Below are 22,453 nucleotides of genomic sequence, written 5' to 3' on the forward strand. Positions count from 1 at the left end.
TTGCTGTGGTGAAGTTTGGTAACCAGGGAGACCTACACCGTAATAGCTAAGCTGGTGTCCTGTCCCTATCGTTTGCACCTTTAAGTGGCTTGAAAATGTATTATTGAAGATTGAATACGTGGCTTTGTTTTGTTTGGCCTCTCAAAACGATTTGAGCAAATGCAAAAAGTGGCCCCTAAAGCGAAACTATTTCAACTGGTTGACGTGTTGTAAAAATGTTCAGGAATACCTATCAGGTAGGTTCAAGTTGCATGAAGAATCCAACTAACATGGGCGTTATTTTCACCAAGAAGCATGCTTTGCGTGAATAATCTAATTTCTTTAGGCTGTTGTGAGCTTTAGCCGGGTGTGACAACTCCAGACATTTAGCGAGCTTTAATTCTGTTTGTTCCAGGGTGGAGCTGTGTTTGACATCTTCAGTGGACAGGGAAAGGACCCGATAGCTAAATGGAAACTTTGTGGTGGGCCGTCCGCAATATATAAAGTGAGTTATACAACACTGCTAATTTAACGTAGTTATACAATCAAGGTATAGCTTGTCATCGCCAGCATGTGCAGGGATGCACAGCAATTAATGTAAAAACAAAAAAAAGTGACGCAATAGCACAGTAACAACGTGTGGACTGCACAAGTGCCATATGGTGTCATCCTGATGGATCAGATCAGGATGACACTATCATCCTGATTTGCTACCCGCTTTTTTTTGTTTTTTGTTTTTTGGATGTCAGTCGCTTTTATCAGAGCTGACAAATAATCTTACCTTCATTACTGTAGATGCCAAGCAATACTGCCAACTAAACACTTTTTACAGCTTGAGTTGATCTTGACACATGGACTTTATAGCTCAAACCTCATATATATGCTCCCATAAAAACCATTTGTCATCCCTGGGGGCATTTACACAGCGTGTATACCAGTCACACCCCTGCAAGGACTTGGACTTAGCAAGGCCTCTTCTGAATTATGTTCTCTCTTAGGAGTATAATAAAGAAGTTAAAGGATTTGTTTACTGTCTGGGGGGAAGCAGCCAAACAGTCAAGATGCAAATGCCAGAGAGTGGAAAAATGACTCGTAAGTCACTACCGTACTTTCCCACATCCATCTGTAGCTTTTGTTTTGTATCGCTTGTATCCATGTTGATTCGCTCCCTTTTCTGTTTTCAGTTGGGCTTATCCAAAGATTTTTGGTCCTTCAAGTGAATATTCCCCAGTGCCACGATTTTTCCACTGAACTCGTGTAAGTACAGCAGTCAAGTTGCTGTATATGTTTATTTACCATAGATATGGTTTCTCGCTATGATTCCGCATTTTGTGATAATATGCACTGTTGCAGATCTTCAACCATGCAGATGGTATACGCACAATGTTTTAAAAGGACGTAATTCAGTCAATAACCACACACTGTGTACAGTTGAAATTTTGGGATAATATTAAGTAGAACAAGTAAAACAATAAAAGCTTTCCTGCGGAAATTTTTTACCAGAATTTCTTTACATAGGGAGAACCATTTTTGTTTTTTTTTAAAGCAATGACTGAAAGCTTGCATGAAAGATGCATTATCATATTTTATTAAACAATTGTTACACTATAAGAAGGCTTAAAGGCCAAATTATTAAGATATATGATCATATCTATATGTTAATTGTGGTATTTGTTCTTTCACACATTGTGCAGGTTGTGTCTTTGATCGTATAAGGCGGTCCACTCTGTATGTATAGAAACTCTTGCATTCAGGCTGTATTATCCATGAAACACAGCTTATTTCAACCTGTATGCAGCAACAATAGCATGGCATATTTAACATCCTCAAAAACCAGGGGGAATTATGGTAGCCATGGGAACCATTTCCGAAAAAAACAAGAGACATATAATTATACGTTGAAATGAGTCTTACTTTCAGAAGATTTATCCATTTATCAGTTCTATATTTAAGACAACCGTGGAAAAATAGTGTCTGTCATAGTTCTTAGAGTGTGTCATAGCAGCTGATTTTAAAGTGCGAAATTAAAGTGATAACAAAGAGCTCACCTTAGAGACCAATAAAACGTTTTTCTCGAGTCAGCACTTCTCAGCGACACCATTGATGCTGGTGATAATTTATGTGCTATTTTGTTATCTTATTTACAGCATAACTGATTCAGAACATCAGAAAAGAAGACTTCACTTATCAACTGTACACAAAGAGTTGTCCGCCACTCTTCTGCATGCAAAAATACCTTACGTAGGATTGAAACGCAACACTGTGAGTATCTAATTCATCCTTTCTGCATTTTGCAATGTGCTTCAGGTTTCTTTTATTTTTATTTTTATTTTCATGCCTAATAGCAAGAGTTGAGCTATGTTGGCTGAAATTCATGTCGTGTCTTTTGTCTCAGTGGTCTACTTTATGCATCGACCTCGCGTCATTGGCCAGTGAACTGTTCAAAGGATTTTTGAGCCTGGATGGTATCACTTTGTTTGCTACCTGTAAAGTCCGGCGGATCTTCACTATGAAAGCAGAGCCTGCAGCAGTGTCAGATGATGGTACTGCATTTGGTTATTGGTTGCCTAGGTTACCCTGAAATCATTTACAGTGTCGTATGTGGTCATCTTGGAGGTAGAAATGGCTACTTTCACTAATACAATTCAGTATTGTTAGCTCTAAGCAAACTTTTTTAAGGCTTATGATTTTACGTGAAACTGTGTGGATATGTGGGAATAGATTAACATACACAGATGGCGGACTTCTCCCATCATAGACTGAGAACTAATTGGTAGATTTTGTTGTATTGCACTGTTACTTTTGTAATTGTATTTTGTTTCATGATAATGTTTTTGGGTAATTTTTCGGATGGAACCTGAAATGTTATTTTTCTTTTTCTATTTTTTTTTTTTTTTTTCAAATTGATATAGCTGGTCTCGTGAACACAGTCCCTCGTTGTTTCCAGTACCCTCCTGATGTGATCCAATGCACTCAGGTGTTGAACATCGAGACTTTGCTGCAGGCAGAGACGAAGACGGATCCTTTTAGCTCTGATTCTGGTGGGTGAGATGAAGAGCAGAATTCTGAATCAATGAATGCAGTGACAATAGTAAAAAAATAACCATTTCAAGTTAAAGACTTTTTAAGGTGTGCTACACAACAGAAAGTACATAATGAAGCCAAACGTTTATCTCCCAGAGTCAGTGGTGTTAGACAATCTATTTGCTGCTACATTTTATCATTTATTTAATTTTTTTTGTCAGCATGACACAGGCCCAATGCACAAAACCAGGTGTGGGTTCAGTATGGAGCGTAATTTTCCTGCGTAAAAACTTAAGCTCCGTTGAACAATTTTGCAATGAACTGCCATGTAGACTGAAGCCTTATCTTCTGCAGCAATGCCTGACCTCTCTGATTCTGTAGTGGATAACATCCCTGCAGCTGGGAGAGTCATTCTACCAGAGAATTGGGTAGATTGGGTCATTTAGTGTTTGTCCTCTTTTTTTAGTTGCAACTTACTATTTGGCATTAATTCGTGGCTGATGGCAGACTCTTAGAAGGTGTTGCTCTGAGGGCAATTTACCAAGGTGTAGGTTGAAACATATAATAGAGTACAAGGTAATAGGCATGAAACAATTCAATTGCACACAAAGACAGAAAATAGTGCACAAATGGCTTCATGTCGAGACACGGCTTTCAGCAAAGACACTGTGATTGTAATCACTTTGTTTTCCTCATGTGAACTTCCCGCTGTCTTAATTTTGTGTTCTTTTGGGCCTCACCTGTACTCAGGGAGCTGCAATTATCTCGTCATACAGAAAGACATGCACCAGTAATCCAGTTCTTGCGCCTTTGTGGCCTTTTTTATCAGCACATATTTATTTGTTCTGACAGCTGTCCAAGTCATGTTGAATCAAGCAGCAATGCCCTTAGAAGAGAGCAGTAACCTCACAGGAGAGATATCTTTTCATAATTAGCATCTGCATTATTAGCACCACGTTCCTAACCATAATTAAAGCGATCGCTATTAATGCAGGCATTTGATTTGACTCTGACAAAGGTGCTTTGTGAATGTTGTTAAGTACTGAATCCGTCATAAACAGTTAAGAGCAAACCACAGATTTCTTTTCTTTCTTTCTTTTTTTTTCTCTTGCAGCAACAAACAAGCCTCAATTATTTCAGTCTTACACTGCAGACACTTTTCTGCTCTCAAGGTCAATTAATTTTCACAGATCCAAATCACTGCTGAAAATATCTCTTGTGAACCAGCTATCATTCGTATATCTCATTGTAATCCTCACTGCCATCCCATTCTTTATGGGCTTTTTTTTCCTGATTTAGAACACACTGAAATGTATTCACTCCAGGAGTACATGTCTGTGTATTCCATCTGCTATGTCGCAGAAGTGTGATTTCCTCTTTCCCTCTCTCGGTACATCCTACTAAGCTCTGTCTGTATCATCTTGTCGATCATGTTTGTCTTGCGGAGTGGAAGTGTTTGCTCTGTACTTTGATGAGGATCAGATGGAACGTGTATTTTGCTGTTAGCTTCAGCAGAGGTGGTCCTGATTAGCCCTGGCACAGATACAGCAAGGTCAGGTCGTTGCTATATCACAACTCCCACTTCAGCCCATTATTTTCTCACAATGAAATGGAGCAGATTGCTTGATTAAAGGAAATCTTCATCCTTATCAGCTCAGCAGTAGAGTCTAATTTGAATCCAATTATTAATTCTCTTTAAATGTAAAATGCATTTTGTGACCATTAGGTTCTAATGTACACTGTTGTTTGCTGAAGGGTCACCTGTATACCTTTTGTTTGCAGAAGTTTATTATTTAGTATGTTTGCAATGCAGTGCAACACATCTTAATAAAACAAACACCCGTACATAAATTATAAAAAGTTATGTTTCTTCCATTTACAGTGAAAAATGACTTTGAAAAGGATTTGTGGCTAGACAGAATGTTGTTTCTCATTGACCTTACAAATGCTGGGGTTTGCAGCTGTGAGTAATGGAAATATATTTCTTTCTGCAGTATCTGATCAGTCTCCCACTGCCAGATCAACCAGTTATCGGAGAACCAGGCCCCAAGGCATTTTACACACAGCCTCGGGCTCCAGAGTTTCTGGACTATCTCCCCAAACTGGAAGAAAAAGCAGTGCAACCTCAGACAGAATGGAGAGAAGTGTACCCTTTACACAACATACTGTAATCCAAATGAATCCCAGTGAAACATACACTGGTCAGTCACAACATTATAAACACTTTCCAAATATCACGTAGAGCCCTTCTCGTGTTGCCAGAAGAGCTCTGAGATGTCACAAAAGCTTCCACAAGTCCTCTGAAGATGTCCTGTGGTATCAGACACCAACACATTAGCAGCATATCCGTTAAGTCCTTCACAGTAATTGGTGAGATGGGGCTTCTATGAATCAGACATGTTTTCCCAGAGCACCCCACACATGTTTGATTGGATTGAAATCTGATAAGTCCATCCAATAGTTTATCATACTCTTCTAACCATTCCCGATCAATGTTGCTGTGTAGCAGGATTATCCTGCTGAAAGAGGCTAACTTTGAATAGCGTTGTCACGTGAAGTGGCTTTCAACACATACTATAACATTTCAACAATGTTTAGATATGTGGTAGATGTGAAACTTCAACATAAATGCTCGGGCCAATTAATGTTTCCATGCAGAACGTTGCCTAGATTATTATACTTTCATATCTGACTTGTCTTCTTTACTCAGGGCATTCTGCTGACATGTCTGCACATGGTAAATGATGCACCTCGCACTGGCCATGATAAAACATGATTCATCAGACCCCCTTCCTCCATTGCTTGAGGGTACAGTTCTGATGCTCACGGGCTAATTTCTTGAGGCGATAGACAGCATGAGCATTCTGACTGTTCTGCAGAAACTCAGCCCCATAAAAAGCTGCCGAGACACACTGGGTGTTTTCACACCGTTCTGTTGTAGCTAGGGTTTTCAGTGGTTTTTGAGATGGATGCTCTTATGGCGGATCAGATCGCACGGGCTAGAATTTGCTTACCAAACATGTCATTGAGTCTTGAGTGCCCATGATCCTGCCTGGTCATGCGTTGTCCCCTGTACAACGGCTGGTGGTACTAACCACTGCACTGCATGAAGTTCCTGCTGTTTTGCAGATGCTCTACTCTGACCCAGCTGTTTACCTTCAAAACTTTAATCTTGTCAAAGTTGCCCAAATGCTAAATGCTAACCAGTTTTTTTTTTTTCTTTTCCTGATCCAACATGTCAGGTTCAAGAACTCAATGTTTGCTACAGTAATTCACGTCACCTGTCAATGTTTTTAACGTTGTGGCTGATTTGTGTATAATCCTGTGAATTATGTGTACCGTTATGGTGATAGAAATTCAGAATATGTTGTCTTTGATTTAGTTTCATTTGATTGTGTCCCACAGGGTTCCCCATCAAGTATACTGGACCAAAAGATTGCAGCTCAGACTCAGGATATTGCAGAGCTGGGTGCAGATTTATTACACGGTCAGTATTCCCATATTCTTCAAGAGGATAAGTTTGAGAACATAGTGTACCGTAATTTTTATATTGTTTGAGTGCTTTCTACAGCTTAACATATATTTGTTCATCCTATTATTTTATCATTAAAAATTCCACATTTTTATTTGGTGTTTTTTTTTTTATATTTGTCCTTGTTCATTTGTTTAAGTTAAAGTATAATTTCCCAGCTGCAATGAAGGCATTGCATATTGTACAGACTTGGAGCGTGTGTGTGTAAACTCAGGAAATGTCATTAGTTCTCCACAGCTGTGACAGAAAAGCAAGAGAAAGAATTGTCAATAGACAGTAGCTTGACAAGCTAATGATAGAACGGGAAGCAACCATTAGTGGTTTCAAAGTCATTTTTGTACCTTATTAAATGTCCACTCTAAGAAAAAATGAGACAGAATTCAAATATGAGCCACTGTTTTCTAATCATTAGCCTTATTTCCAAACCTTAAATTGAACTATGGGAAATGTGCAATTGTTCCACACTACACTACAATAAACATGAATGGAATAGAATTTTTGAAAGGAAAAAAGGAAATATTCTATCATTTAAATTCCCAGGAAATAGCATGCCTGCAATACCTGCAATATCCTGTAAATCAGAAGCTCCATAGAGCCAATAATGTGGCATCTCCTTTGTTTCATTCTTTCAAGTGCTGTGCATTTGTAAAAGCATTACATATGAAGCAACAAACCAAAAAAATAAGAGGTCTGTTTCTATGGTTCTCCCAAGCACCCAATAACAGCTTTTATGATTGGTAATACACTGTTGTTTCAGCATGACTGAATGCAAAATCATGATGATTAAAATTCCTTAATTCAGCTGAACATAATGTTGCTGGATATATTCATTCTGCACTGAATGAATGTAAGAAGCTTGGTTACTGAAATGCCTTCATTATTAGGGATTTTCATGGTGCATAATCAGTTCACAGATATGCTTCTGGCAGCCTCTAATAACATTGTTTGAATGCATTGTGTTATAAACCTTTTTCTGATCTTGAAATTATTAAACGTAGGAGCATCTTGTAAATTACAATCCCACCACCCCAAAAAAGGAGTGTTTGACAAGCAGGGGAATAAGAGGCTGCGGGTCCGCAGTGCCACAAAAGAGAGGCTGACATCAGCGGGTAAGCTGCATGCACTTCAATATATGATCCTTGTGTCTGTGTGTCATGGGCTGTGGGCTCTAGGATATGGTTTTTATTTTTTGATGTTTCATTTTTGTTTAAACACCAGATGCTGAATCTGCTGGCCAGATGAGTATAAGTAGGAAGAAGTGTGCTCAACAGCCTCTGACCCCAACAGAAAAGCACCTACCAGCAGGTGAGTCAACATGAATATATGTACACTTTTAGACTGAACGATAGTTAGAAAAGTAAGGCAGAAAGAGACGAGAACACAAGACAAAGGAGATTAATATGCAGGTTGGATGATTTTGATATCTACTTTGCATGTTCTGAATTTAATACGCAGCTGCCTTATACTTGAATAAAATACTTATTCCTACTCTTATATAATTCATAAATTAGATCTCTTCAAAATATTGTATGAATTTTAATGAGCCCCAGTCTGTGCTGCATATATGCTTTTGTCCCCCCTTTTAAATTTTACATAACCCACATCAGGGCCACTTACAGGACTCTCCCCAATCCAACCTGTGAACCCCCCCCCAACCCCCACATACACACATGCTCACATACCCACACTCAAATTGTCCTTGCAGAATTAGTGCATGTGTTCTGAGAGCTCATTTGTGGAGGTTTCTGTACAAGCAGTAAGCTCCTTTGGTGCAGCCCTGCCCACAGATGGAAAGTAGTTAGTTCATTAATGGTAATGTGGCACATTAAATAAAAGTCAGAGGGACATCTCCTGGGCCCAGGGTTTGCCACACAGTGGGCAATTAGAGGAAGTGATTATACTGTCGAGAGGTTCAAATGTGCTCACTCATTCAGATTTAGGTGCCCCCCTCTTTGATGTGAGGTTTATCTTGGAGATAAAGGATTCACTGTTTCTTGCGTGTACACGCAGATGGATGCAACTGTCATCTAAGGCTAAAAAAGCTTCTACCCTCCTGACTTTACATTGATCATATCTTATATATATATATTTTTTTTAACACGATAGTAAAACCTCAGCTATACTACTACAGCATGCATGAAAGCTATATTTGCTTGGACAATGCGTGTCTCAGTTATTTTTTGACATTGCGTGATTGACGACACAGCAATGAACTTCTGACCTAATTGCTGATTATGTTTAGGTTTATATTGTTGTTTTTCCTCATTAAAATATTTGCATAACAGGACTATTAATGACACACGTCAGTGCAAGAGAAATTGTTTAATTTTGACAAGCAGGGGAATCAATTACAGCCATGCTTATTGTTATCAGGAGTTTTATGGGCATACAATCAAAATAACTCACTGTAGGATGACGTAACTGTTAAGAGGATTTATTTCTCCTGGGAATTAAACTTGTGCCTGTTTGGTTTCAAATGTCTTCCACGCCTATTTGAAAGGCAGTTTTTTTCATCTTTTATTTGTGCACTCTGTACCCCAAATTACATGTACTTGCCACAATGTCTATTTCTTAGCATTCACTCCTGCTTAATGTAAAGATACATGTTTCTATTGTAGATGAGACTAAGTGTACTCCTGCCAAGCAAAGCCCAGGAGTCGCCTCTACACCAGCAGAGTCTTGTTTCTGCTTGATACCACCAGATTTGTCTCCTGACCTGCGGGTCTGGAACAGCTGGGGGAGTAATGAGGGGTCTGAACCCCAGCTCACTCTGCAAGAGGGGGTGTTCACTTTCTCTTCCCATCCTCACTCACCCAAACGAGGGCAAGGCCAGGGTGACCAGGGGAAGAAGGAGACAGGAGATGAACAGCTCCAGAGCAGAAATGGACGGCGGCATCATCCTCAGCCTGAAGATGATTTTATTGGCAGTGAGAGTGACGAGGTATGTTTGCTGTTGGTGAGAGACGCTGCACCTTGGACATGCAAGCATTTGAAGTGGATCTTATGTTGCTAGGACACTAATTACCATGTTCTTTCAATGAGAGCAACAACTCTGTTATATCACATCCTATGCTTTGTCAAAGTAACTATTTTCTTTCAGTGCAGCATTTTTACGGTTATATGTTGTCTGAGTAAAGAATTCTTTCCATCTTAAAACCTCACGTTATGCCCACAGTGTCATAGCCTTAGTGTTAGAATGCACTGTATATTTTCCAATTTGGAGTGTGTTGTTTCGTATTCTGCAGTTCACTTCAGAGGTCATTGGGGTTATTCGTCATCAGATGATTTATTAATGGCTCTGATATGTGTAATAAAGAAGAGCAGTTTTCTTTATGCTGTGCAGGGAAATTAAACTGATATAGTCGTAAAAGAAGTATCTTCAAAGAAATGCTAATTGACTTTACTTATTCAAAGCTTTATAATAAGTTCAGTATAATAAGAGTTAAGAACTTCATTTCATTGCGCCGCTGATTAGTTTGGTTTTGTTATTTGTTTCTGCAACAAAGAAATCTATACTATCTACTGTGATAATAACAAAATCCGTCCTAACACACTCACGCTTGAAAAAAGAAATAGAAAAACATAGGTACTTAAGAGTCTCCCTTTAAACATTAGTAGTACATTTGAGGAGTTGGTATCCGTAACCCAAGCCTTCTCTTGAGACTCTTGAGACTTTTTTTTCTTTGACATTCTCCGTGTGTGTGTGCGGATGCGTAAGTTTGGGACTCAGTAACCAAAAATGTAAACAGTTTAAAAAAGGTTAGTTTCAAAACAAGTGAAACTTCGATGGTGGCCTTTGTAGACTGCCGGTATAACCTTTTTCTTCAATAAAGCTCTGTCCTGCGCTGACATTTGCTATAAAATTGAATTTGGGTTTGAGAATTGTTTTATATCAACATTCACCACCTGGTTAAAGTGCACAGTTCTTTCAACATCTAAGGCTGACATTTTGCTATTTTTAGGCAAATTATCAGCTATTAGTCTCATAGTTTACTATTAGAGATGCTCCCTTCTACAACTTCCAAAACTAAGTCAAACATAAGTAAATAAAGTAGATAGAGATAGATGAGATAGAGAGTACAAATGTGTGCTTTCTAAGTGGGGAGAAATCACACAGCACACTCATGTGCATACTTACTGTACACACCCACACACCCTCTCACAAATACACTTACACACCCACGTGCACAAAGGTTATTAGAGGCAAGCCTTTTTCTCTCTGTGCAATCAAATGATCATGTAGCCTCTTTGTTGAATTCAGCCGAACACTTCAAAAGAAACAGAGCACTTCAAAAGAAACAAACTCCACCACACCAGCGTTGGTCCTTTTTTTAAAAGTACAATATGATGGGGTGCATTTTTGTTTTTCTGTTTTATTTTATCTATTTTTTTTCAGAAAGACCTGCCATTCTCATCCATCCAAACCAGAGCCTTGTGTCCGAAAACTAGACCACCCGATAGAAAAGTCATAGCTGCTATATCAGCTATTAAAAAACATATAGTTTGTTTTTTTTACTCTGTGTGCTTCACCGTCCAAACGACACCAACACACAACTGTCCATTAGGATCTTTAGGGAGATTAACTGACTAACTGAATTGCTGATGAGAGTAAATGCGTCAACGAAAAACCGATTCTAACACGGAACAGTGACATTGCACGAAGGGAATGTTCAAAGGAACAAAACTTTAAATGAAATCATTGAAATCAGCAGCTTCTTCTCTGTAAAAAATGAGGTTAGAAGATTAACTGAGGCATGTGATTAAATTTTATGAATGCCGAGTTGCCAATGATATTGTGTGCATTGTATTTTAAAACTGATTTCCCACCTGCAACTATTCTGTGTTCGCTGGTTGTTTTTGAAAAAGGAGACAGACACAGTTTGTAACATCTAAAAAAGAAAAATTCTGATTTTTGTGAAGAACTCAGTGTCTTTTTTCCTAGATATGACATAAGTTGTAATATCACACCATTTTTCAGATAGCAAGAATGCTCCAACTGGCTTCAGTGTGGTGAAATGTTCTTCTGTGATTCTCACAGTGACTAATGCACCATGGCAATCGGTTATTGAACACAAGATTAGGCCCCACGTATTTACGTAAATACAATTAAACCCCATTCAACTGAAAGACACTTGGAGTTAGTCTGAAAACACCTTCCTATGCTGTGCATAAACTGATAAATTGATTTTCAGACTTTTTGTGCCTAAGACATCTCAAGGTGCACCTATATTAAAGTCTATGCTAAACAGCCCTTATATCAGGTTATTGCCTTCATCACCCTGTAAATGTTAATGTAAATTGTGGTTGAGTTAGCCAGTCTGTCATCAAATATAATATGAAATAATGGGAGTGAAAAGAGGGAGAGACGGAAGAGAGTAAGTGTGTGGAGTCCAGCACTCCATTTCCCATATCCACTTTATTCAATAGTATGTTGAGTTTATATATACAGTTTATAATTTTGCCAGCCTAAAAGCTAGTAAGGTGCCTGTACCTATTTTATTTTTTCAAATCCTTGATATTACTAAAGAAACGAGCCCTCGAGTCGTGTTCAATAAATAGGAATAACCTTCCATTGCTCAATATAGACCACAATTTAAAAAAAAGAAAAGAAAAGAAAATGGGGAGGGGACGAATCCGTGATCCATTTGCCTCAGAAGTCAGAAGTGCAGCTGGGAATGATGCTGGAGAAACCAGTTGGATTTGCTCAAAGTTGTGCTCACTGACAGAGTTGCTATTTTTAGCAGTACAAGCTGATAGCAGTGCATTGTGCCATGTTTTTATGCATACAGGCCACGTGGCAATGTGTTCACTGAGAGAGGTTGGACAATATTATGTGCGCAATTGGTCTTAAGAGACACAAACTGACAGAAGTGCTGATAACAGTTTATTACTGCAGCTGTCACTACTTTTTATGTGCAGAGCAGCCATGCTGGATGTTGAGGTGGTGTCGGCTGAAGTTCCTCTGAGTTCAAAATTCTACTTCAGGGGGAGTCCAAGTTGAATTTTGAAACTGGCAACTTGGAAATTCTAACCTCCAAATTAAAGTGGAATCCATCGTCAGAAGCAGTTTCTCACAGCCTTATGTGAGACGGTTGGGAACTTACAGTCCACCCTGAGCTTTGCACACTCAGTGTCAGTCACTCATGGAAACTAGTGCTCAGTCCTCTGTTTTAATGTCTGAATTGGCTGGCTGGGTGCAGCTGATGCCAGTGGAAACATGTCTTATGAAGTGCTCTTCCTAAGCCATCTGGCATGTTGTTGATTCCACTTTTGATTATATTGTCAGACAAAGCCACTTTTGATTGCATTTGTGAAATCTGAACTTAGCGTTACTTCTGCTTTTTTTTTTTAAAAGAAGGTAGGATAATTGTCTGCCCTATTGTGTAACACTTTTTTTTTTCTACTAAGCTATAAGCTCTGCCAGCATGCAGTTTGTCTGTATCTGCTTAACAGACATTTTCACACAGTAAAACATCTTGATGTCTCTGGTTAAATTCTTCTGTTCTTTTGAAAAAGGCAAAGCATTTCTCATTATGGAACTTATGTTTGTTTTACAAGTGGACCAACCCCTTTGCCCTGAATGGCACCATTTTAATATTTGCAATCCTCTGCCAACAGATGGTTTCTTTCTTGATGTTAGAGCATTTGATGTCATGTGCTAGAAATTCCTACCATTCAGCAGTTGTATTCCCAGTCTGAGTGCGCAATTCCATTTGAGGCACAGGTTTTAGAATATTTTCACCAAATTTTGAGACACATTGCTGTTTGGAGATGCAGAAAAATGTAATTCGCCTTTTTTTCTTTTGCGTGCTTGTAATTTGCAGTCGCATGTTTGTCCTAAAATTCCAGGCCACTTATGGGATTTTCTCAGGCCACACTGGCATGCGGTGCCACACCTTTTAGGAAACAGCAAGTTGGTTTATATGTTTTATATATTTTGTATGGTGTTACATTTTTTCCAATTTTTACTGCAAATTGTCTCATTGGCCACAGTTTAACCACAGTATCAGTTCTGAAACACTCAGAAAATACCTGTTTAATCTAGTAGAATGCAGTTAACATCAATGTCACAATTCTCTGTTTTTCATATACAGTAAGCATGCTTGCCTCTTTGAACTAAGTACAGTATGACCTGGACCTGCTTGAGACCTATATGCAACCTTGTGGAGCTGGACTGTTGGCTAAATAAGCAGCGGTAATTGAGACACAGGAGAGTTTTCATAAAATGAAGAGAAGCACATTTACAGACACAATAATAACTACAATTACGCCATAATTTAAGGATTTCTTTCGGGGGAAAGAAGGAGGAAATGAGATTTGCTATATTTATTTTCACGTAATGACAAGCATTCTTCGTATTTAACTGAAAAAATGTATCGATGCAACTACCTCTATTTTGTTCCGTGCATCCATGTCTGTGTTGATGTCCTGCTGCACAGACACCCAGCTGTAAATCCAGGAAATTATTTTATATTCTTAACACGCTAAAGAGTATACAAAGGAAATTAGAAAAGTGGATTCACTTTGACTCATACGCGCATAAAATGACGTAATGAAATAATTACTTTGCTTTTAACCTATTTGGTTCTCAAATTCTATTTCTGTAGACATCTCAGCTGTGTGGTGGCACTTCTGATGATTTAATAGTGCCAAAATGATCACTGGAAATCACTGTCTCATGTTGCAGTTCACAGCTAGCATGTAGCTTATTTAATGAAAATGGCATCAAATTTGGTGTTGGGTGTGAAGGATGTTTAATCTGATTAGTTTTATGACAGGAAATTCATGACAGAAAGTTTGAAGCAGTCCCCACTATCAGTTCAAAAGGGATGTAACACGGCACTGTATGTGAACATACAGAAGGTATTCCGGCTGCACACATGCCTCCAAAACACCAATAAGTTGCCATGCTTGTCCTTTCACTCTGTTTAACCACGACAGTTAAAACACACTCTGAATATCTTTGTAGATCTCTACAATGTCCTGCCAAGCGGTCAGTAGTTATATATCCAAACTGTGGTTTACCATCCGATACAGGTCAGCCCGATTATGTTATTGATTCATTTTTGGCAGGTTGCTCTTCTCTGGACTTGGATGATTAGTATCTTTCAAAGTCTTGCATCAGGTTCATGCAATTCTCTTGAGCAGGCATGAACTCTTAAACAGAGAGAAATATTAAAATCAGAACAAAGCAACGAACTTTCACCGTATGAAATACTTAGAAATGTATCAAAAACAATGGGACAAGGTAAAGAGAAAACTGTTATTATGACGCAAAGCAACTCGAACATTGGACTGTACGGTGGCTGAGTTAAGCGCACGCAAGCTCACACCACACCCATGTCCGGCGTTTCAATAATACATGTAATTCATTGTTTATTCACCTGAACTTATGAAAACAATAAAGCAAAGAAGAGGGGAGAAAACAAATAACATATAGAGAGCTAAAGAACCCTCCAGCTTACGATCACCTTTCACCCCAAAACAGAGCTCATAGATAAAAGACCGTGGAAAGAAGAGAGAGTGTTGACGTTCCAAGGAGAAATTTATTTCTGACAAATATGTTTGTCATGTCTTTATCGTGAGTCTAATTACTTTTTGTGTGCTGGCATTCTGGTTGTATTTTTTCTGCAACTGTTTTCTGCGAATTGCAAAAATGGCAGGTGAGAAAACTGAAAGGATGCATTTTTCACTAAATCTTCACTTTTAAACTGGGAACTCTGCAGTTTGACTGAAAAAAAAAGGAAAAATGCATCTATTCATCAAGTAAGGATATTAAATCAATAGCAGTAAAAGAGAGTAAAAGTTTTAAAGTGATGCTCCGTAGAAAATCTATGCTTTCACCATGAAACATTCACGCATTGTATGCTTGAAGTACTCTGAAGTGTGTAGCTTGCTCCTCTGTGGAACACGGAAGTTGTTGTCAGCTTTGTTTCACTACAGTTGCAATGTATTTTACTGCGACCCAGTTGTACTTTGAGAGAGGAAGCGCCAATACATGCAGAGAAAGTCTCCACAGCCTCTTCAGCATAATCACTTTTGCTCTGTCCACACATACTTTATGTATGGTATTTCCAAGTGGTTGAGTACACAGTGCTGGTGTATTGCTAGGCCAGTCGGCGAGTCGGCTTGAATTTGCACAGACTACACATTCTTACCTTGTTTTAGGGTTTAATGTGGTCAACTGCTTTGCATTTAGTTTCTCGAGAACTTTACATGCATGAAACTGGGTTACAATTTGAATACAGTCCTTTGAATTCAGCTGCCATTCACGGTTAAGGAGCAAGTCCCAAACTTTTCACAGTCATGTAGCTTTCAAGATTGCTGGGATAACTTTTGGTATTCAAGACTGTGTTTTTTACTAGAGTGTACCTCCAGTTTTGAGCGTTTCCCTTATGTATGCATAAAGCAACAATACTGAGCGCTAACCCTGAATCTTAAGGAAGGACAGATTAGCAGTTCCAAAGTGAAATTCATTAGCCCTTTCGAATTTAAGGTTAATTTAAAGCTAAGTCATCAACACATTGGCCCTCATTTATCAAACTTGCGTAAGACGAAAAACATGCGTAGGTCGTGTGTACGTTCTTTTCTGCGCAAAGGTTGGCATTTATCAAATACATCGTGAGCGCAGGAAAGATGAAATCGCCACGACAGGTCTGAAGCCGTGTACGCACTTTTCCATTTTGACTTGCGGTGACTGCAATAGCATACATAAACAGCAGCGTCACTAGTGCGTGCCTCATGAGTCGCAACAAATCCCTTGGTTAAAATGACAGACTTATCACTCAAAGAAGGCCCATGTTTTATTTGACTTCAACATAAATATAAACATAAACGCAAATTAAATAAATAAAAAAATTAAACAAGTACAACTCCGTAATTGGAAGAGTGATGGCTCATTATTCAACCGCCTATTTAAGAGGTGATTCTAGCGGCGCGGTAATGGCGAAACGATGGCAGATCTGGCTTTGTTAGAGGACCTGAACGCGCGCATCAGGTGCGAGAGAGTGTTCCGGGACCGGCAGGATTTCTTTCGGGAAAATGATGAGTGGCTTATGAGCCGTACAGGAGAGGCGCTTTAACACTGCGCATACGCAAAGACGTAGCTCCGATCAGGCCAGCCACCCTCTCCTCCAAGGCACTCAAATCCAAACCTGGATCGGAGCCCCCCCCCCCCCCCCCCCCCCTCCCCTCCGTTTGTGACATGCTGCGTCGGAGAGCTGCAAATTTCATATCGGACCACTTCTTCCTGATCTTATTGGAGAAAAAGTAAAACATCGTTCAATTTTAGATTTCATTTAATCTGGAGTTTATCACATTTTATTGACCATCACAGTAGGGGAAAATACATAACTCGTCCGGTCTGCGATTTACATCACCAACGCTGTTGACAGCCGTCCCAGCTGTCAACAGCGTTGACAGCGTTTCTTTGCCGCCTTTCGTCTATCCATGTCGCAAATTCTAGAGGTGCGGCCTCTCAACCCCCTTTTGTAGAAGGCGTGGTTAGGATCATTACGATGGATTTCGGCCGCCGGATTTATCAACAGCCGCTCGGTTTTACGATGGGATTGGTGTGGTACGCATGTTCTGTAAATCTCACTTGAGCCTCTGCGTACGACGAGTTCTCCGCTCATATCAACGATGCTTTCTACGACGGCTTGATAAATGAGGGCCATTGTCAGCTCCAGTGACTGTTTGTCACACATCAATCTAATGCTAAGAACAAAGCATTATGGTTGGGTCACTCATTTAAAACATTAGAAGCAGTCTACCATACATGCTTAGGTATTGAATGATCACTCTGGAAAAAGTGTCATGTATGATTTACTGTAACTGTGAAATCTTTCACATATTCCTTGTGTTTCTTTCAGGATAAAAGCTACATCATGTTCCAGCATCAAAAACGTAGTATATCCTGCCCTGCTACTCCCAGAACTGCGGATGCAGCCCGGCATGTGCAACTTGAAAGTCATTCTGAGTCTCCCAACATGAGCCAAACATCACCAAAACAGCTTCGTCCACCGAGCACTTCCATGCAGTTTCCATCTGTAAGTGGAGCTGAACCAGCTCGAATGGTCCCTATACGGTGCCTCTCACCTAATAGACAGAGCCCCAAGTCAGAGAAAGGGAATCGGGTTCTGGATGGGAACAGCATTGTATCTATCTGTAAGAAACTCCTGCAAGAAGGCAGACTGAGTGACTCCACACACTACAAGGTAGGCCTCACAATTTTAACAAACATTCGCTCCCTTACAGAGTTGCTCTTGAAGAGTTGCTCTTTTTTTTTCTTTTGTTTTTGTGACATGGACAAAGGCACACAAGTAACTACTGGTTTCGAGTCCCTTCCTTATAATTAACTGAATAGCTGTTAATTGGCCAGTGACTAATTACATCCTCTGTGACATACCCATGTCTCATTCCACACATATAGCTTCAGAAGACAATGCCGATTTAGTTCTGATCGTTTCAACAATCCTAAAGCAACCATGCTTATTAAGATGTTGCGCTTGCATACGCAAAGAGGCTTGACCACCCAAGAAACATCCTCTTTATTCGTAAAGCCATCATTATTTTCCTTGAATGCTGTTTTGCATGAAGATTTTGCATCACCATTAGATGTTGACATTTTAATCAAATGATTGTCCAGGATAAAAGGGGATGTGCATAGACCTAAAATGAAGGAGAATTATCACTGCAGCTCCATGGAGGTTTTAACCTTCTTTAAGGATACTCTCTAGGCTTCATGCCTTTTGAATTTATTTTTGAGTCACAGCCTGACTCTGAGCCGCTCTCAATACTCCTTACGGGCAACTGTTTCCTCAAAAAAGAAAAGAAAAACCTTTGATAAATCCACCACACTGTTTGTCCCGCATCAAACATCAGACTCACAAAGACGGCAAGAAAAAAATGTCGAACACCCAGCAGGCTCGATCAAAGATCCAGATGTTTGTCAGGAGTTGGTGGAGACCACAGCAGAGTGAATCAGAATCAGAATCAGAATCAGAATAACTTTATTAATCCCTTACGGGAAATTCTTTTGTTGCAGTGCTCTTATTTACAGGAAAATAAAGATTAATAAGAATAAGATAGGGAAAAAAATCAAATAAAAATCAAATAAGAATAAAAATATCGATATCGATATGTACAAAAATAGAATAAACAATAAACAGTATTTACAATGCTACTCAGTAGCTAATTATTATTGTTATGACCAGGTTATTGCACATGGTGAAGTGATGTCAGAGACTGGAATTATACAGTTTGATGGCCACAGGCAGGAATGACTTCCTGTGGCGCTCTGTGGTGCAGCGTGGTGCAATCAGTCTCTGGCTGAAGGTGCTTCTGTGGCTGACCAACACATTATGAAGAGGATGTGCAGGATTGTCCAGCATGGATTTGATCCTGGACAGCATCCTTCCGTCTGACACTGCTGTCAGAGAGTCCAGCTCCTCTCCGACAACGTGGCTGGCTTTGCGGATGAGTTTGTTCAGTCTGTTGGCGTCCTTCACCTTCAGTCTGCTGCCCCAGCATGCAACAGCGTAGAGGATGGCACTGGCCACCACAGACTCATAGAACATCCGCAGCATTGTCCGACAGATGTTGAAGGACCTAAGCCGCCTCAGAAAATAGAGACGGCTCTGGCCCTTCCTGTAAAGGGCGTTTGTGTTTTTTGTCCAGTCCAGTTTATGGTCCAAGTGCACCCCTAAGTATTTGTAGTCCTCCACCATGTTTTTAAGTCATTTTTCCTTCGAAAATCATTATTGCTGTATATCAGTTTGGTTCAAATTCATTTGAAAGGGCTCCTTGAACAGCTGCTATGAAAAATTCTGTTCATCTTTAGCTGAAATGTACAGTATATTGCGACTTTCATGGTGTTATGATTCACTGTCACTATTTTTTCCCCATAGTAATGTGTCAGAAATCCAGAAATCACTTCTGGTTTGGACAGCTAAAGAGGAGGTGTGAAAATGTTTAGGAACAGACTATAGTTATAAATTGAGCTTGTCCCCTGCCTCTGTCGAAGAGATCGAAGATCAGAGAATAGTCAACTGAAGCGATCACAGGGCCTGAAGCGAGTTCTGTCACATAGCTGTTGCTTTCTACATTTGCACAACTCACTGCTGAGTGATATCGCAGCATCCTTCATCAGTGCAGCTCCTGACTGCTGATTTGTGCCAACTCCACCAGGCAACATGCCGTGATGTCGTTGAGTGAAAGCTTGTCAGAAAAATATGACAAGGATTTTGTTTCCCCTCCTGCAGCTCCAGTGTATTGACTACCATTGATTCACCAACAGGACAGCATCAGGCTCCCTTACACTCTGTCAGAAAAATCATATAACAATAGGAGTCTCTTAAATCAATATATCTACTGTTAAAATACATTTCCTCAGAAGGTCAAATCAGGGGTGCATGTCCAGTGCTTCCTTAAGGTCTGTCTGGCAGTGCAACCTGTTGTTAAGGTGCTCGCTACTTTGCTTGCTGTGAATTTGGTGTGTAGTGTGCAAAATATTGTATTTTGGATAGCTTCCAAATAAGGGATCTCTATTTTATGGGCAATAAATTTGAAGGAAGAAGAATATGAGACGCTGAAGACCGTTGCTTCCAGTCATTATGCCTTAGAACCGCACGACAGTCTACGGATGCACGAAGATGATGATGAGGAGCTCAGAATGCTGGCAAGCCTGAAAAGAGAGCAGGAGGAAGTTGAATGTAGAGTGCCGGACCTCAGTGCATCTCAAATCCATCAGTGTGATGTCAGCATCAGCATGAGCAGTGACGACACCTCAACCTGGACCCACATCTCCATGGTCTGTACGGTAATCTTTAATGTTAACTCTTCCCTAACAATCAGCAGATGTGACGCTTTTACTGTAGACTCTTTAAACTCATTAGTAGGTTGTCCCTCTCTCCGTCTTCTCCCTAGAATATTTTCTTTGACCCGGGTTGACCCTCACTCTTGCTAATTTCCATTTCAAGGCCCATCTCTTGCCACCATGAAGTGCTAATGCACCTCTTTCTCTTGACCGTTTTCTGCATTACAAAAGATGGTGAGGATAGAGACACATTTATTGGCTTTTTCCAGTTTTTTTTAAAGTACACTGGCATAATACCCACAGCTTCCCCAGTGACTGAAAATTATTTAGGTCATTTGAAATTATCCCCAGAAGTCTTTATAGAATTCAAAGATGGTGCAGTTTGCTTTTGGCTATTGAGGGTCATTTTACTGTGGTCCATTAGCATATGCACAATACATTTACACAGAAAGAAAACTGCTGGGTTCACTGTAGGACCCCCAATGAATACAGTCATTATAAATGCACAAGTGACAAGGCTTTTGCCATTTCTATACATGCAAGTATACATTAATGTACTTAGATTCAAGCAGCACACTATGAATAGTACTGTTACCTCAGGGATGGTCACCTTTTGGTTCTTGTTGAGGTCACAGGGATGTGTTAAACAATGAAAATACAAAAATTTGGACAGGAGGTACAGTTTTCAACAAGGACATGAAAAGATTTAGAAAAATGATTTCAAGGCAGCTGCAGTGTTTAAAATTATTAATACACTCTGTATGGCAACAGCACCACCAACAGTATTTGATGAAAATGCTTCCCACTAAACAGAAAGAAAGAAAATATAGACACAATATCTAAACCCATTTTTTTTTTTTCAAGGACAGATATAGATTTTGAGACCCTGTATCAAATAAAACAAAACGGATACGATACATATCTTTCAAGCACAGAAACAACAGATAGTAATGACACCTAAATAAAGAGGAGTCACTGTCTGGGGCTCGGACTCATTGGAGATGACAGGTTATTTTTTTATCCCTCGATGCTGCAATTCGAGTGGTCCCTGCAGCTGTCATTCATACTATACTGACTGCTTCCCCTGTTTCAGCAGCCACTGTTACAGTACAGACAGAACTTCACCCCCAGGCGATTTTGTGCTATACTTGCATTACTTGGCTGAATGCAGATGAGTTAACTTGTAGATTGAGCAGTTGTGTGGAATCAAATTTCATACGTGTTTGCATGTGGTTACCGACTTGATAGTTATTTTCTCTGTAGGCAATGCTTTCTTCAGTCATGTCATTTCAGAATTCAGAATTTCTTAAACCATGACAATCCCAGCTGCAGACGCGAGACTGAGTCAGACAAAGGGCATAAAAGAAGACAGAATTACAAAGATATTTTTTGTATTTTGTTAAGAAATGCATTATCTTCTTCTTTGATACAAATACTGTTCTGAAACCAAACGTTGGACTGTCACAATGCACTGGAATAGAGATGTTGAATGGTTAGGATGGGCATCCACATAGTGTTTATTTTGTCCGGGGGCAGAAATAAATGTTAGACAATTCATACAACGACAACAACTCAGGATAGGCATGCGTGACCAGGACTGCTTTCTCTTTATTTTTTCGGTTACCTTGGTGACAGTTTCAGCCCAATGCGATGGCTTGCCTGAAAAGTAGTGACAGTGATAAGACCAGAGCCTCGGTAAATAGCTCAGAGATGTTTAAACTAATTTTTGGCTGAGAAGTCTAAGTGGCTGAACAATAGTGGGATGCTCTTAAAAAGGATGCTGGGTGCAGCACCTTTTCTTTAAGCTGTTGCTTGCAGATGCATATATTTTCATCTCATTGGGAGCAATAGATAAGACGATAGTGCTAAAAAAAAACCAACACTTTAGCATGAACAAAAAGGTTGAATAGGTAACCCTTTTAACATGTTTACATAGTTTAACATTCTTTGCCAGGAGTTTGATATAAATGTACACTTTGTAATATATCTCATTATGTGAAGACATCTGTCTAAATCCCTTTGCCTATCCATCCTTTCACAGAATACACACTTATCCACTGATAAGTGACACGCTGAAGCATTTCCCAGCTTATAATGGGAGA

General features: G+C 39.6%; 1 protein-coding gene across 1 annotated transcript in view; it reads left to right on the forward strand.

Annotated features, from left to right (window-relative positions):
- The first annotated feature begins 215 nt into the window (after positions 1-215).
- The window catches only part of cfap20dc (CFAP20 domain containing), a 32,287-nt gene continuing 10,049 nt past the window's right edge, over positions 216-22,453 (forward strand). Inside the window, exons 1-14 of the mRNA XM_075460003.1 lie at positions 216-236; positions 395-484; positions 978-1,071; positions 1,164-1,236; positions 2,127-2,241; positions 2,375-2,534; positions 2,892-3,020; positions 4,998-5,170; positions 6,409-6,515; positions 7,532-7,644; positions 7,754-7,840; positions 9,154-9,476; positions 17,407-17,751; positions 20,106-20,345. Of these exons, the coding sequence (XP_075316118.1) occupies positions 216-236; positions 395-484; positions 978-1,071; positions 1,164-1,236; positions 2,127-2,241; positions 2,375-2,534; positions 2,892-3,020; positions 4,998-5,170; positions 6,409-6,515; positions 7,532-7,644; positions 7,754-7,840; positions 9,154-9,476; positions 17,407-17,751; positions 20,106-20,345 (2,070 nt within the window). The remainder of the gene's footprint in view (positions 237-394; positions 485-977; positions 1,072-1,163; positions 1,237-2,126; positions 2,242-2,374; positions 2,535-2,891; positions 3,021-4,997; positions 5,171-6,408; positions 6,516-7,531; positions 7,645-7,753; positions 7,841-9,153; positions 9,477-17,406; positions 17,752-20,105; positions 20,346-22,453) is intronic.

This window comes from Odontesthes bonariensis, chromosome 3 (assembly GCF_027942865.1).
Source record: "Odontesthes bonariensis isolate fOdoBon6 chromosome 3, fOdoBon6.hap1, whole genome shotgun sequence".
Classification (NCBI taxonomy): Eukaryota; Metazoa; Chordata; class Actinopteri; order Atheriniformes; family Atherinopsidae; genus Odontesthes; species Odontesthes bonariensis.